The 15,284-nt window shown below is 41.1% G+C and overlaps 1 protein-coding gene across 1 annotated transcript; it reads right to left on the bottom strand.

Moving 5' to 3' along the window:
• Positions 1-450: 450 nt before the first annotated feature.
• Positions 451-14,805, bottom strand: LOC135510682 (cellular tumor antigen p53-like). Its single transcript, XM_064931789.1, has 11 exons — positions 14,656-14,805; positions 13,414-13,576; positions 13,127-13,193; positions 12,659-12,874; positions 9,062-9,248; positions 5,860-5,972; positions 5,613-5,722; positions 3,788-3,918; positions 3,601-3,698; positions 1,940-2,043; positions 451-1,788 (listed from the first exon to the last, which is right to left on the bottom strand). The coding sequence occupies exons 2-11, from the start codon at positions 13,476-13,478 to the stop codon at positions 1,701-1,703; spliced, it is 1,179 nt and encodes a 392-aa protein (XP_064787861.1). The 5' UTR covers positions 13,479-13,576; positions 14,656-14,805; the 3' UTR covers positions 451-1,700.
• Positions 14,806-15,284: the final 479 nt, after the last annotated feature.

The following is a 15,284-nucleotide window of genomic DNA, read 5'->3' as shown; positions in this document are numbered from 1 at the left end:
TGCATTATTCCTCCAGACATGCAAAGCATTGGACAATGTATTCTTGGCTGATGTGTACACACAGCAGTAGATAAAAGGAATGGACAAGTGTCAGGTACATCTGAAATGCAAAGCTAGTTTACGACAGTACTAATGACGCTTGAAATTTGCCTTTGTGATCCAAGCCAAGCCGAGCAGTACTGTGCTGGTCTGGTTACACATCCACCATAGTTGTTGGAACCATGATGGAAGCAATATGAAAAATAATATATTTGGGCCCAGCAAAGTTCAGGTCCATATGATGATATAAAAAAAATAGTCTCAATACAGAGCCTTAACTAATAGAGTAGCTAGCCAGGACAAGCAAGTTTTGGTTCTGGTTCCGAGATGTAAATGGGTCTCTCGTCACTCACCCATGTTAGCTTGTTTACATTTTTTTTAATCAACATAAAAGACTGAGGATTACAGTACTATTTAGGAAATTGCTTTTATTTCATTTTTTTTTAAAGTTCCCTGAAATGTTTCCTTTTTCCCTAAACAAAAGAGCATCATGTCTCAGCACCAAATGACATCAGCAAAAAGAGTTTCCATCAGAAAACCATAAAGTAAACCAACATAAAATGTGCTTAATCAAGTATAGCATAAGCACAGTATCAGAACTCTGCATAGGAGAGAGAAAAGACATTGGACAAAACGAAGGAATTAGTACAAAATAAAAAAAAACATTTATTGAAAACAAAGAAAAAAACATTCTGAGAAGACAAAATCATAACAGTTCCTAAAAGAACTTACAAAAAAGTTCCTAGATCAGCAGTACAAAAATGGGGGAAAAAGAAAGACCAATGCCTCAATAGGACCATGATTAACAGGGAACCAGGTCAAAGGTTCAGGGGGAGGAATGAAGGCAGTGGTTATGTTTAGCATGTATCAAAAATACTAACAGGCAATTGGCCAATTAACTGGTAACAAAGCATAGTTTCTAGGCAGGTCAAGATATGACTAGTTTTAATTGGTCCAAATCATAAAAGCACAAGCTAAAGTGCTCTTTGGGGGGCAGGTGAGGAGGAAGTCACACTAGATGGTTAAGGCAGTGCGGGGGGCCTACACTTAGGCACTTTGTGTTGTACCGAAAGTGACTGGCATGGTGGTCAGCCTATTTACCCAATCCAAACCCTAGGTCCTACACTTACACACTTAATATTGTACTGAAAGTGACTGGCATCTGAAATATGGTTAAAATTCTACCATTGTACCCAAGTACTATGAGAAGGTCTGGTAACACAAATTTCCTAGATGGTAAAGGTCCGGATAGATATTGTCATTTATCAGTGTAGTAAAGAACCCCCAACTTGCAACCCCAAACTATTCACACCCCTCTTCTTGGCAGACATTTTTTGTAGTGTTAAAGCTCATTTCCCACAATTCTATACATTTTGCCATGCCTTTGTGTGTTCATATGATACCAAGGGATATTATAATTTTTGGGGCGGAACCCGAAGTCCGTATTGACAACGTTTTGGTCCGGGTTTCGGACCGCGGTCAGCCTGTTGAGTAAAGCTGCCTAGCTGGAGCTATTACCATCTTGCTAATACCTATCCTTTCAGACTTGTAAGAAGTGACTACATGTATTGCCTAGGGTTTGGTATTGGGCATTTACTTTGGAGTCACAATTTAATGTTGGTCTGGAATAGACAGGAGGGAAGGGCTGAGGTGTCCTGGCCTTAGTCTGAGTCGCTCCTCCCCTCCTTTGTAAGCATCCGTTTTCCGCTCTTTGGGGCCAACGCTTCTTGCTTGCGGCTCTTTGAGAAACTGAGAAAGAAAATACAGGACAAACATCGAAGGTGAGACAGTTTTAGAATTGAGAGGATAGATGGAGGAAATGACGGATTAAGACAAGTGGGACAGAGGCATTTTAGGGAGAAGTTCCCGTCATCAAATTGTCTGCCGTTGAGTGGCTTACCCTTTCTTCTTGTATTTCTCCTGCTCAGCGGGAGGAATGCGGTCCATCAGCTCCAGACTGTCATTGATCTTCTTGAGCCACTCATAGCGCTGTCTTCCACGAACCTGAAAGAAAGAGAGTGAGGGAATTTTTAAAATGGGCACCTGTCATGACTATCTCTTTGGTGAGGATTACAGGATGACAGATAGCCCAAACCCCCTCTTTCCCAGAGGGGGAGTTGGCCGAGTTTTATGACGTAACGACCGGTCGTTAACTTTCTCTTGCACTGCAGTATGGAGAAGTTAAAAATCCCTTTGCTACAACAGAAAGACTTTGTTTGATGTTTTGGCAATGAACATTAGGAGAATATATTTCAATATCCAAATGTTGGGAATTTTGACAGATGTAATATGGATAATTAATGTATATTTTGTGATGTCATTAAAATAATTAGAAAGACTATAACAAGAAGTATAATTCTGAAAATGTACACGTCCTAGTGATCAGGTTTGCATCGAAATGTTGTTTAATTTATTTTAAGTATAAGAATATTTTTTTAAATCAGAAATGTGATTTTAGCCTTCTAAATGAGGTAATGGCTTTTCATATAAACCTTGGCCAAGTCAATAACCATTCCCACGTGAGCACAGACATTGTGTCAACAAGATGGAACTACCTTTCAGACCAGTGTACTTAAAAAGGACTCGCTGAATAATTAACATATTAGTCCAGACAGCGTGGAGCAGTGGCTACACGGCTGGAAATGGTTAAAACTACAAGACCAGAAAATGGTAAGACCCTCTAACTCTCGACGAGTGACGAAGGTAAAGACTAAGACATGCACCGCCTGCAGCTCTGCATGTAACGTAGTCGAGGACAACTGACCAAGACGAGAGGGAAGGACAAATTCCTCACCATCATAGATACCTCTGAGGTATCTATCCTAATGAACACTCCCAGACAAAGATGCCTACAACTAAGGACATTGTGACTTCTGGTGGACAACCAGAGACTTACATCGAACCACGTCCCATAGACGGATCGAGTTCAACAGAGACAACACGTGAAAATATATACATTGCAATTATTTTTGAATGAGTGGACGTTCATGTGCAAAGTATTCATATTCCCATGAGCATAGCTTCCACATGTATGTATAATTAAGTTCACTCTGTCTCTCCCGCTCTCTTTCCCCACCGTTGTGTAACAAGCAGTCATGTCGGGTTAGTCCACTAGGGACTTTTCATTGCATTATGTTAGTAATCAATATAAGCTATACTGCGTGTGTTTATGTAATTCTGTGTGATTATTTAGTTAGTTAATAAATAATTAAGCCAATTTGTGTATCACTGATTCATCACTTAGGCTAGAGTTCAGAATGAGAGTGATATGAGGAAGTGATTGACTGATGACTGGTATGATATCAATATATTCTTGAGTTAATTCGGGAAACGTTAACTCAAATAAACTTCTCCTCTGGGGGCCCAATTACTAATTAATCATTTATTACATGATTCATTTAATTGAGTAATAATTCAACGTAGAAGGTAGTTATTCAATGAATAGCAGTAATCACATTAATGGTAGTCACGTCACACCTTATCACAACCATGAAATAGAGATATACAAATTCTCCCACCCAAAAGTGTGTTGGCCTGCATGTGTGTGAGGTCCCCCCCTACCTGCAACAAGAATACATTGTCCTTGTCGTCATCCTCAGTGCTGGAGCCGCTCTTGATCTTCTTACTGGTTCCCGGAGGCGGCAGGGCCTGTTGGGACTCTAAGGGGAAAGGAGACAAGGTCAACAGTGACATAGGAGACAAGGAAAGGATGCCAGTTAATATTATTGGAACATGGCCCCAGTCTTACTTCTCTTGGTGCCGTTGGTGTTCTTGGTCCCGTTCAGAGCTTTGTTAGCGTTCTCTTCCTCGGTCTTGCGGTCCCGGCCGGGGCAGGCACAGACTCGGACCTCAAAACAACGGCGACCCAAAACCTGACCACTAGAGAGGGGAGAGGAGTAGAGAAGTGAGAGTTAGGGGGGACAAACTAGGGGACCCAAACACATTATCACAGATATCACAGATTTTCCCTCCCACAGAAAAGGGAGCCCTTTACATACAGTGGGGCAAAAAGTATTTAGTCAGCCACCAATTGTGCAAGTTCTCCCACTTAAAAAGATGAGGCCTGTAATTTTCATCATAAGTACACTTCAACTATGACAGACAAAATGAGAAGAAAAAAAAAAATCCAGAAAATCACATTGTAGGATTTTTTTAGGAATTTATTTGCAAATGATGGTGGAAAATAAGTATTTGGTCAATAACAAAAGTTTCTCAATACTTTGTTATATACCCTTTGTTGGCAATGACAGAGGTCAAACATTTTCTGTAAGTCATCACAAGGTTTTCACACACTTTTGCTGGTATTTTGGCCCATTCCTCCATGCAGATCTCCTCTAGAGCAGTGATGTTTTGGGGCTTTTGCCGGGCAACACGGACTTTCTACTCCCTCCAAAGATTTTCTAAGTGGTTGAGATCTGGAGACTGGCTAGGCCACTCCAGGACTTTGAAATGCTTCTTACGAAGCCATTCCTTCGTTGCCCAGGCGGTGTGTTTGGGATCATTGTCATGCTGAAAGACCCAGCCACGTTTCATCTTCAATGCCCTTGCTGATGGAAGGAGGTTTTCACTCAAAATCTCCCGATACATGGCCCCATTCATTCTTTCCTTTACCCGGATGAGTCGTCCTGATCCCTTTGCAGAAAAACAGCCCAAAGCATGATGTTTCCACCCCCATGCTTCACAGTAGGCATGGTGTTATTTGGATGCAACTCAGCATTCTTTGTCCTCCAAACATGACGAGTTGAGTTTTTACCAAAAAGTTGTATTTTGGTTTCATCTGACCATATGACATTCTCCCAATCTTCTTCTGGATCATCCAAATGCTCTCTAGCAAACTTCAGATGGGCCTGAATATGTACTGGCTTAAGCAGGGGGGCACTGTAGGATTTGAGTCCCTGGCAGCATAGTGTGTTACTGATGGTAGGCTTTGTTACTTTGGTCCCAGCTCTCGGCAGGTCATTCACTAGGTCCCCCGTGTGGTTCTGGGATTTTTGCTCACCGTTCTTGTGATCATTTTGACCCCACGTGGTGAGATCTTGCGTGGAGCCCCAGATCGAGGGAGATTATCAGTGGTCTTGTATGTCTTCCATTTCCTAATAATTGCTCCCGCAGTTGATTTCTTCAAACCAAGCTGCTTACCTATTGCAGATTCAGTCTTCCCAGCCTGGTGCTGGTCTACAATTCTTTTTCTGGTGTCCTTTGACAGCTCTTTGGTCTTGGCCATAGTGGAGTTCGGAGTGTGACTATTTGAGGTTGTGGACAGGTGTCTTTTGTACTGATAGTTCAAACAAAGTTCAAACAGGTGCCATTAATACAGGTAACGAGTGGAGGACAGAGGAGCCTCTTAAAGGTCTGTGAGAGACAGAAATCTTGCTTGTTTGTAGGTGACCAAATACTTATAATACTTATCTCCCACTTAAATACTTTTAAGTGGGAGAACTTGCACACACAATTGGTGGCTGACTAAATACTTTTTTGCCCCACTGTATATACCCACAAATAAGGACGAGACTCAGTCAAAGATTTTCCAGTATGAACAAATACAGTGAGAAGGGATAAGGAGAGAGACTTACTCCTGGGTCTCCAGCGTCAGGATGGTGAGGATGGGCCGTCGATTCATACCACCCATACAACTGGAGTTGCACATGAAGTTCAGGAGAACAGTAGTTGCCTCAGAGCCCAGCTATACAAAATGAAGATGCACTTAAACATATATGTACATTTTAAATTAATTATAGACGGATGAAAGTGTCAAGCAAACTGACGATTCATCTTTTATATTAAAACTAATACAGGAGACCAGAGGAAGAGGGTGTATACCTGAGGAGGCTCATAAGGCAGCAGCACGCTCTGACGCTTGGTGTTACCATCCTCCAGGTACTGAGCCCGCTGGCTCCCCTCCACCCTGATCAGGTGACTGCGGTGGGTCACACCTGACAGGAAACAGGAAGTAGACCGAAAGTGAGGGGGGGTAAAGAGTCCTCTCATAACTTCCTGGGACCATATTTTACACAAGGGGAAAGTTATGCCTTGCAGGGCTGCCAACTTTAGGAGAAAGCTTGCAATGAGATTTCCTATTGTGAATATCATTAGCGCCAGCGTGTCTTAGGGGACCGATACCCAATATTTCCTTGCCAACAAAACCCGATAACCGATATTTAAACTTTTAACAGCCTTTTAAGCATTCTAGTGCAGTTAAATAGTTAACACACATGGACGCAGCGGTCTAAGGCACTGCATCTCAGTGCAAGAGGCGTGACTACAGTCCCTGGTTCAAATCCAGGCTGTACCACATCCGGCCGTGATTGGGAGTCCCATAGTGTGGCACACAATTGGCCCAGCGTCGTCCGGGTTTGGCCTGGGGTAGGCCTTCATTGTAAATAAGAATTTGTTCGTAACTGACTTGCCTAGTTAAGGTTACACACACACACACACACAATCAAAAAAGTTATTTTGTTGGCATTTATGCATGTCCCCATTACCAGTAAAACATAATCAAAACCTATTTCCTTCACTTACTTGCTGTGCTGTTTCGTTGTTCATAGAAATCCTGGTTGAGAATGAAATGACTGAACAAATTAACATTGAAACAGCAAGTAAGTGAAAGAAATATACTATTTAACGTGTCAAATAACCTTGTTGACCAATCAGGACCTGAATATGACTGCATGTCATAATTTAACGCGCTGATACATTTTTTTACGTAGTTATTACACATTGATTACACTATCACTCTTATTTCATGTCACAACGATTCATCGAAACGTATGCTATGATGCTGGTGAAGTTGTCTCACACACCTACAGTGTTGGTCATAAAAAAACAAGCTTGCTAGCTCATGGATGCAAGCAATGTTCTTCCCCAAAAACAAAATAACAATCTGTTTCAGTAGCTATAGTTAGCTGGCTAACTATATAGCTAGATGCCATCTAAAATAACCCTAATTTATAAGACAGTTCTTATTTGATAAATGGTGGTCGGACCCATCTCTGTGAGGCTAGCCACAATAAGGTTTAGCCACAATAGTGGACTTTGCGGTTACCCTTCAAAATACGCATAATTCTGTCATAATGGCATAATTCTACTATTTGTATTCATTTACATCATTGTCAATGACATACTTTTACTTTGAAGGCAAACCACAAATTCCACTATTGTGCCTAATCCCTATTGTGGCTAGCTTCTAAACACATAACCCAGTCCTGTCGGGTCGAGCCTCAATAGCCAGATGAAAATAGCTGGCTGCTTATAACATTAGCTTTGGGCAACAGGGTTAAGTAGCTGGCTTGCTATTTATTTTCATGAACTAAAGTTCAATTTCAATAGGCGAACAACAAGTGGCTACCAAGCTAATACTTACAATGATTCCTAAATCATTGCTAAGTATAATGAAAATGACTGTAGTTTTTACTTGTCGTCGTTTCAGGCTGGTTGTATTGGTGCTAGCTAGGTACCAAGCTAAAAGATAGCTACTCCAGAAGTTGCGGTCTAACAAATGATGCTTTATTACCAACACGGTATTGTGTAAACATGATTCGTGGCCGGTGTTTGCATCATGCGTGGCTGGTGTTTTGTACAGCTTTGACAGTGCTACTGTATCTTTTTTGACACGCAAAAACCCAAACGGCATTCCATTGTATGCATGTTGTGAAGCTAATAGCAGTGACACTATTACTGTGTAACTCCGGTAGGGCAACGTAAGAAATAGCTCACTTGGTAGTGTTAACCGGTGCTCGACCAGTCGGCGAAAGCCAACATCACCCACGACAGAGAATGGTTGACTGTCAAGGGCAATGAATTCCATTATCTTAGCATTAATGGATTTTGCATTTGAGGTGTCTCGCTGAAATTTTGTTACCCTTTCAAATGACTGCTTGACTTGATTGCTCGATCCACACAGCAGACATTGTGGGTTAGTTTAGGAATGCTATGTTGCACGTACAGCGCAAAATTTTTCGGTGGCGTCATTACGTCATGCACATTCATTATATATGTATGCACGTCAGCTTTGAGATCAGTTTTGCATATTGACGGTAAACTAGACCGGCCGATACCAAGGTTGGCATTTTTAGCTATATCGGCCAATTCCGATATGTTCACCGATATATCGTGAGTCCATAACGTAAATATTTAATCAGTTTGGGTGAACTATCCTTATTAATAGTACCTAGAGGTAACTCGCCAAGATGGTTGGCCACCCCTGATCTACGTTTCCCAAATACTGGGAGTTTGAATATGTTCATATGACATTTGATTTGTACATATTATCCCACATTCAAGACAAATCAAAATGAACACCCATCTTCAGGTGGTTGAGACTGATTTGCAAAACCTTGCCATCTTACTCTAAAAAGGCAATATCTGTTAATACATGCCTACCATTTCTGCACAATACTAAAATGACAAAACAGAATATTTGAGGCAAGGGGCATTTCAAGAGTGCCTATTCTCATTTTATGATTTAGCCTACAATCAACACTGTCCATAAATGCATAGCCCTCAATTTTTTTAATAATCAAAGACAAGTTGACATATCAGATGTCAAATGTCCTAATTACACCAGAAAAATTGGTAAGAAGTAAAATAATAAAAGTATGGGGAATAACAGTAGTGTTCTTGATGAGATAAGCACACTAATTAGTCTATATTTTAGCCCATTGTAGGGGATAGGAATTGTTCTAATTACTTACATTAGCTATTGTCAAAGAAAAAATTAATTAAACAGATGAGGTGACATAGCCTAAATCTGCCCCTACACCTAACCCAAAACGATCTTTCAATGTATTGATCTCAAACTCTAATCAGGCACACATTTGGGTTCACAATCAGTTTGGGAAAAACAAGGTTCATCATACAGTTAGACAAATCAGGTGACTACCAGATTCCAGCTGAATACTGCATGTTCATTCATTACAACCTAATGAACCTCGTGAGAAATTGTATCAGTCTGCTTAACTCTCAACATGGGCAAATTACTTACTAACTCACTTTGGAATTTTTACCTCAAGACTAAAACACACACCTTCATAGCCGTCAGACGTGCTCTGGTGGTGGGGGCAGCGGCTGACCACTTCGGACACGTGCTCTGACTTCTTGTAGATGGCGGTGGCACGGAGGATGGCTCCTGGCGGGGGCTCCTTGGTCATCAGCACCTCCACCGGGCAGGTCTTAGCCCGCTGGCAGTACAGCTTGATCAGCTGCACAGAATACTGGGGAGGGAGGGAAATATCGAACAATCAGTATTTTGTCCCAGAGGAATTTCCCTTTGTGAAAGAATAAAGATGTGAATTGTATTTATGAAGACAAAAAAAATAGACGCTTAATTACTTCACAGGTAGTCACTATCAAAGCTCATACAAATACAAGTGTGGAAAAAAACCATAGGAATTAATAGGAACAAAATATTGCTTTACAATTATATTCTAAATAAATCATAAATACCTTAAGGAAAAAGATGCATTTTAACCCTTGTTTGAAACATGCCCGGTCATGTCAGACCCATGCTTTATTGCAACCAGCCTGCAACTCCTCAGTTACAATCATAGAGAGAGGACTCTAGTGCCCAAAAGCCCATTTTAGCATGGGCAGTACCATTGAGGATGTTCAGCATTTCAACAGACAACTGCGTGGGACTTCCTATGGCAGGGTTCCCCAACTGGCAGGCCACAGGTCAAATGATTTTATTTGACCCCCAAGTTCTGAGCCAGAAAACTATATTCCCATGCATAAGAGACACGTGATCATATACAAATGTAAGCAAGGTTTGAAATAATTATGTTTTAGTCAAATATCTGGTTTGGGCTTCTTGCAGTCAATTTTCAGCCTACAAATTAATTTAACGTCACAGCCCACTGACCATCCGCCGAAGACGAAACAATAAATATATATAATCAGCCCGCAGCTGAATCTAGTTGACCCCTGTCCTATAGGTTAAGGAAGGATCGTATACTTGTGAGGAAACATTCCATAACGGCAGGTGGCAGTAAACCGCCAACCTTGGCTTTATACCCGTCCTAACAACACACTCTAGGTGGCAGTGCGCACTCTTTCAGTTAGTTTGCCAAATAGAAGTAGAAGAAAATGTACTACTTTAAAAATGGAGATGGCCTCAATGGCACTGTCTGTGCTTTCACAGACACAATAATGGGACAGACAAATAAAAATAGAATCTTATTCATTTTAACTAGGCAAGTGAGTTAAGAATAAATTCTTATTTACAACGACGGCCTACCCAAATCAAATCTAATTTATTTGTCACATACACATGGTTAGCAGATGTTAATACGAGTGTAGTGAAATGCTTGTGCTTCGAGTTCCGACAATGCAGTAATAACCAACGAGTAATCTAACCTAACAATTCCAAAACTACTACCTTATAAACACAAGTGTAAAGGGATAAAGAATATGTACATCAAGATATATGAATGAGTGATGGTACAGAACGGCATAGGCAAGATGCAGTAGATGGTATCGAGTACAGTATATACATATGAGATGAGTAATGTAGGGTATGTAAACAAAGTGGCATAGTTTAAAGTGGCTAGTGATACATGTATTACATAAAGATGCAGTAGATGATAGAGTACAGTATATACATATGAGATGAGTAATTTAGGGTATCTAAACATTATATTAAGTAGCATTGTTTAAAGTGGCTAGTGATATATTTTACATCAATTTCCATCCATTCCCATTATTAAAGTGGCTGGAATTGAGTCAGTGTGTTGGCAGCAGCCACTCAATTTTAGTGGTGGCTGTTTAACAGTGATGGCCTTAAGATAGAAGCTGTTTTTCAGTCTCTCGGTCCCTGCTTTGATACACCTGTACTGACCTCGCCTTCTGGATGATAGCGGGGTGAACAGGTAGTGGCTCGGATGGTTGATGTCCTTGATGATCTTTATGGCCTTCCTGTGACATCGAGTGGTGTAGGTGTCCTGGAGGGCAGGTAGTTTGCCACTGGTGATGCGTTGTGCAGACCTCACTACCCTCTGGAGAGCCTTACGGTTGTGGGCGGAGCAGTTGCCGTACCAGGCGGTGATACAACCAGATAGGATGCTCTCGATTGTGCATCTGTAGAAGTTTGTGAGTGCTTTTGGTGACAAGCCGAATTTCTTCAGCCTCCTGAGGTTGAAGAGGCACTGCTGCGCCTTCTTCACGATGCTGTCTGTGTGGGTGGACCAATTCAGTTTGTCTGTCGATGGTTCCAATGAATGAGTTGCAGGGGGCGTTCATTTGAAGGCAGAGCAGCCTAACCGCAAGACTAATAGACCTATCATAGCACGCTGGCATGTGAGTCGACATGGAAACCATTGTGCTATTGGCTGTTTTTATCCAAAAACTTCAGCCAAAACAAAAGTTTTAGCAAATTGTCACAAACTGGATTCCACTTGAATGCAACCACGGAGAATCAGAATTAATGGACTTGTCTCCGTCTGAGGTATGGTAACCACAATTTACTGTAATTGATTGGAGACCATTAATTGAAACAGGTTTTACACAATCTTAGTTATTAATTATCGTTGTGATAAAGCCATTCATAAAATATTTTTTTCATCCAGGCGAAAAGGCAGCATAAAACATTTAAAAGTAATTCCAAAAGTTATGTTCATCAAATTGAAGGAGAATATATATATCAGTGAATGTACAGTGAGCTTCTAAGGGTATGGTGTCTCATTCTTATTGCAGTGCTGTTTAATCCTTTACACTCGTGGGAACTGCTCTAAATGGATTGGGCAACATTGAAATGTTTCCTACAGAAGAAAAGTTCAAATATGATCTTAGTGTTAGCCTTTCACAAGGACATTCGTAGAAACAGATCGTAATTTCAGCGCGTTCCGCTGTGAATTTAATTCAAAATAGACAAACTTGAGAAAAACCCAGGGTATGACGCCATGTCATCTTCTAACTATATCAAACAGTGATCATAAATGTTGACACTGTATATGCCCGGAGTTTTATGACACGTAACTGTGAAGTGCACATTTGGACTTGCAGGTGTTTTGCTTGTTTGTATGACATCAAAGGGACATTTAAAATAATCCTCAACGTCTCAGCTTTCAAAACACATCGAGTCCTCTTAATTTACAAAATTTCCCTCAAGACAAAAAAAATGTGCTAAAGTTGACCAATTAGTGGGAGGGATGGGGGCAACGTCTTGTTGCATGCGGCGCTCAAGTTCAGAACGTATGTCAGTCAAAACCCATACAGCGCCGTTACTGTACAGCCACAGCACTCCACTTCAAGTGTTTATTAGTGCCCAGATTTTCCATCGATATATGGGTACTAGTGTAAAGGGTTAAGACTCAGCTGTAACAGGAAACAGGTCCTGTTCATCTTGAGGGTCAAAAGAAAATTACATTGAAAACACATTATCTTATGCTTTAGGTGGGTTACAGAAGATCAACAGCAACATAGAAAACAAACAAAAAGAAGAAGAATTCTAAAAAAGCATGGGGGGGTGAAATGTGGCCCCAATACCCCTGTAAGGCCTACTAGTAGTCACTTGACAGCTCAAGACTTTGCTTACAGCTTACAAGTAGCCTACTTGCAGCATACAATATTAGTGTTTTTACATCTGTGTATTTAGGCATGTGCAGTAAGCCATATGCATGACACTCACAGTGGAGGTGACAGACTTGGCGGTGCCAGACTTGTGGAAGCGCAGCTGGAAGCCATGCTCCCCCGGGTAGTCGATGGTGGAGGGGACGGTGGAGGCGGGGGGAGGCACGCTGTCCAGGGGCGACATCGTGGGCTCCACCGCCAGGGGCTCAGGCAGCTCAAACAGCCCCTCGTCAAAGTCCTCGTGGAAGGTGGCCTCGGGAAGTACGGGAGCAAGCTGTAAAGGATGTATACGCATGCCATTTATTAAGTTAGCAGTTGCTTTTTGGATTTCTGTCTGAATACTTAAGATGAGTGTCCAGGCTAACCATGTATGGATATCAAATTGTCCGACAAAAGCACAACCAAAAAGATCTATTCAAAGCCAAACAATCACTACACTACTAAGGGGGAGAAACCATCTAGTCCATTCTAAAAGGTGTGGTATCATAAAAAGATTTCCTTTACATCAGGATGTAGACAAACTTACCGAGACATCCAGGTCAGACCAGTTTCCAGTCCCAAACGGTGGAATATTGGACCCCTGAGTAGACATGCTAAAGAAAGGAGATACAAATCACAGTACAAGTAAGTATTACCTAAAAGTAGAAGAGGTACTGTAATACATTATATGAAGTCTCTAGGCTTCCACTCACACGCAACCATCTCTGTCCATTCTTAAGTAGCTACATTGGTAGTCCTAAACACACATATATATATACATACATACATACATACACACACATATCTGGGTTTTAAAGGTTGTTCAAAACTTACTTGGTCTCCCAAAGCTGCTGGAAAGACCCCTGGCTCATGGGGAAGCTCAACTCCTGCTCTTCCATCCTGTATCTTTTGATTCTCTCGACTGCTCACTGGACCGATGGGAGGAGAGGACTGGACACAGGGACTCTAGGCAGGAGATGAAGAAAGGCGATCCGATCTAGGAGAGAGAACACCCATGTGATTAAACCAAATAATACTAATTGTTGTAGCCATGCGTCTTCAAAACAATTAGTCAATGGGAAGACAAAAGGGGGACCAGTGGGAAAGTGGGGTGAAAGGGGGACCAGTGGCTTTAAAAGGAAAGCAGACATGTGCCGTTGAAATGCAGCCCTGAAGATGTGGAGAAGAAAGCAGAACATAGAATGCAGCGGGAGGGTCTGGTTCACATAGACAAGAATTGGATCAGACTGCTCTGGTAATGACATTGACAAGGTTAGCAATTATATAAGATATAGTATTTCAGTAAGAGTTGTGTAGGCTAGTAGTTGAGAAGGTGAGGTGAGAAATTATGTCACGGTATTAGGCTAATCTTTGTTGATCACAATGCCTATCCTATGTTTAATCAATAAATACTTCCTCTAAAATCTAACTCAAAAGGTAATGGACAGTTTTGCATATTTAACAAACTAACGCTACCCTCGACTAGTGATGCCTTTACAAATGTTGACTAGTTGGGGTTTCAAAAACAAATTTGACGTTGTATAGCTAACGTTCGCTAGCTAACCTTATAGTGTAACATTGCATCACCTAGATAACGTTAGCAAGTTGGTTGCTGAACGATTTACATTCAATTCTGAATTAAAAGTGACATAAGTTTATCAACAGCCTGCTACCTAGTCGTCTTAAATATTTTACGAGGGACTAACACGTTAAATAAAATATTGTACATGTCAAGTGCCGGTCTAGCATGTTGCCCTAAATTAGCTAACGTTAGTTGGGTAAGTTAGACGTTAGCGTTACAGTAGCCACTCAAATCAGTCGAAAAAGTAAGCGACATCTAAATCCCATGTCATAACTATCTACAATATGTAGTTACATAATATGTAGTTACATATTTATACACCAATACAAGATGCAAAATTTAGCCACCAACTTCAACTAGCTAAATGTAACGTTACTCTCGCTAGCTCAACTGTGAGCTTGGCAGACTGCTTCGGAATCCCCGAGGCGATTCACAAACTTTTATTCACTAAAAAAATACTATCCTACGCTGTCAGAAATAATTTAATTGTATACCTCGCCTCCCGGTGATGAATATTTTCTTGCAGCACCAAGGTTCTCTGTAAATGCAAAGGTGTAAAAGAAACAGCAGCGAGAAAGCAAAATGTTTTCCAGTGAAAAGCGTGCACTTCGGGGATTTCCAGAAAACCAGATTAGAGGAAGGGAGGGCCACGCAGAGTTCACAGGCCTCCAATCAGTGGCGCGCCTATCGGGGTGTGTTTTTTTTTTGTATTTTTGCGCGAAATGTTCCAAATCAAATCGTAACTGGGATACATTTACATCATGACAGCGCAGTTTCTAAACAATACTGTATGTACTGTTTTTGAGAATCGTGCGGAAGTTATACTGACTGAATGCAGGAAGGAGGCAAAAAACAGTGTCACTAGCTAGGTTTCCATCCAATTGGACAGATTTTCATGCGAATATTCTAAAATCTGCATTAAAACCAATATGCGCATTTTCTCACCAGGATGTTTCCATCAAATTGACTTGTCTCAGATAAAACGCTGTGTGTGATGACAAAGTGCACATAAAAATACATTTTTATGCGGTTATTATTTTCCCATGTTCTGAATAAAAAAGACAAGTTTAATGAGTTTCCATCGCATTTTCTATTCAATCTAAAAAAATAAAAAAAGGTTCCT

This window comes from Oncorhynchus masou, chromosome 23 (assembly GCF_036934945.1).
Source record: "Oncorhynchus masou masou isolate Uvic2021 chromosome 23, UVic_Omas_1.1, whole genome shotgun sequence".
Lineage (NCBI taxonomy): Eukaryota > Metazoa > Chordata > Actinopteri > Salmoniformes > Salmonidae > Oncorhynchus > Oncorhynchus masou.
The sequence above is the reverse complement of the archived record's forward strand: the minus strand, read 5'-3'. Positions and strand labels throughout refer to the sequence as shown.

What these genes read in the sequence shown, in the direction of transcription:
- LOC135510682 (XM_064931789.1), bottom strand. Translation starts at nt 13,478, where the DNA reads ATGGAAGAGCAGGAGTTGAGCTTCCCCATGAGCCAGGGGTCTTTCCAG. An exon ending in CAGCAGCTTTGGGAGACCAA is followed by an intron (nt 13,194 to 13,413) that starts GTAAGTTTTGAA and finishes TCCTTTCTTTAG; the next exon opens with CATGTCTACTCAGGGGTCCA. An exon ending in CACCAACGGCACCAAGAGAA is followed by an intron (nt 3,699 to 3,787) that starts GTAAGACTGGGG and finishes CTTTCCCCTTAG; the next exon opens with AGTCCCAACAGGCCCTGCCG.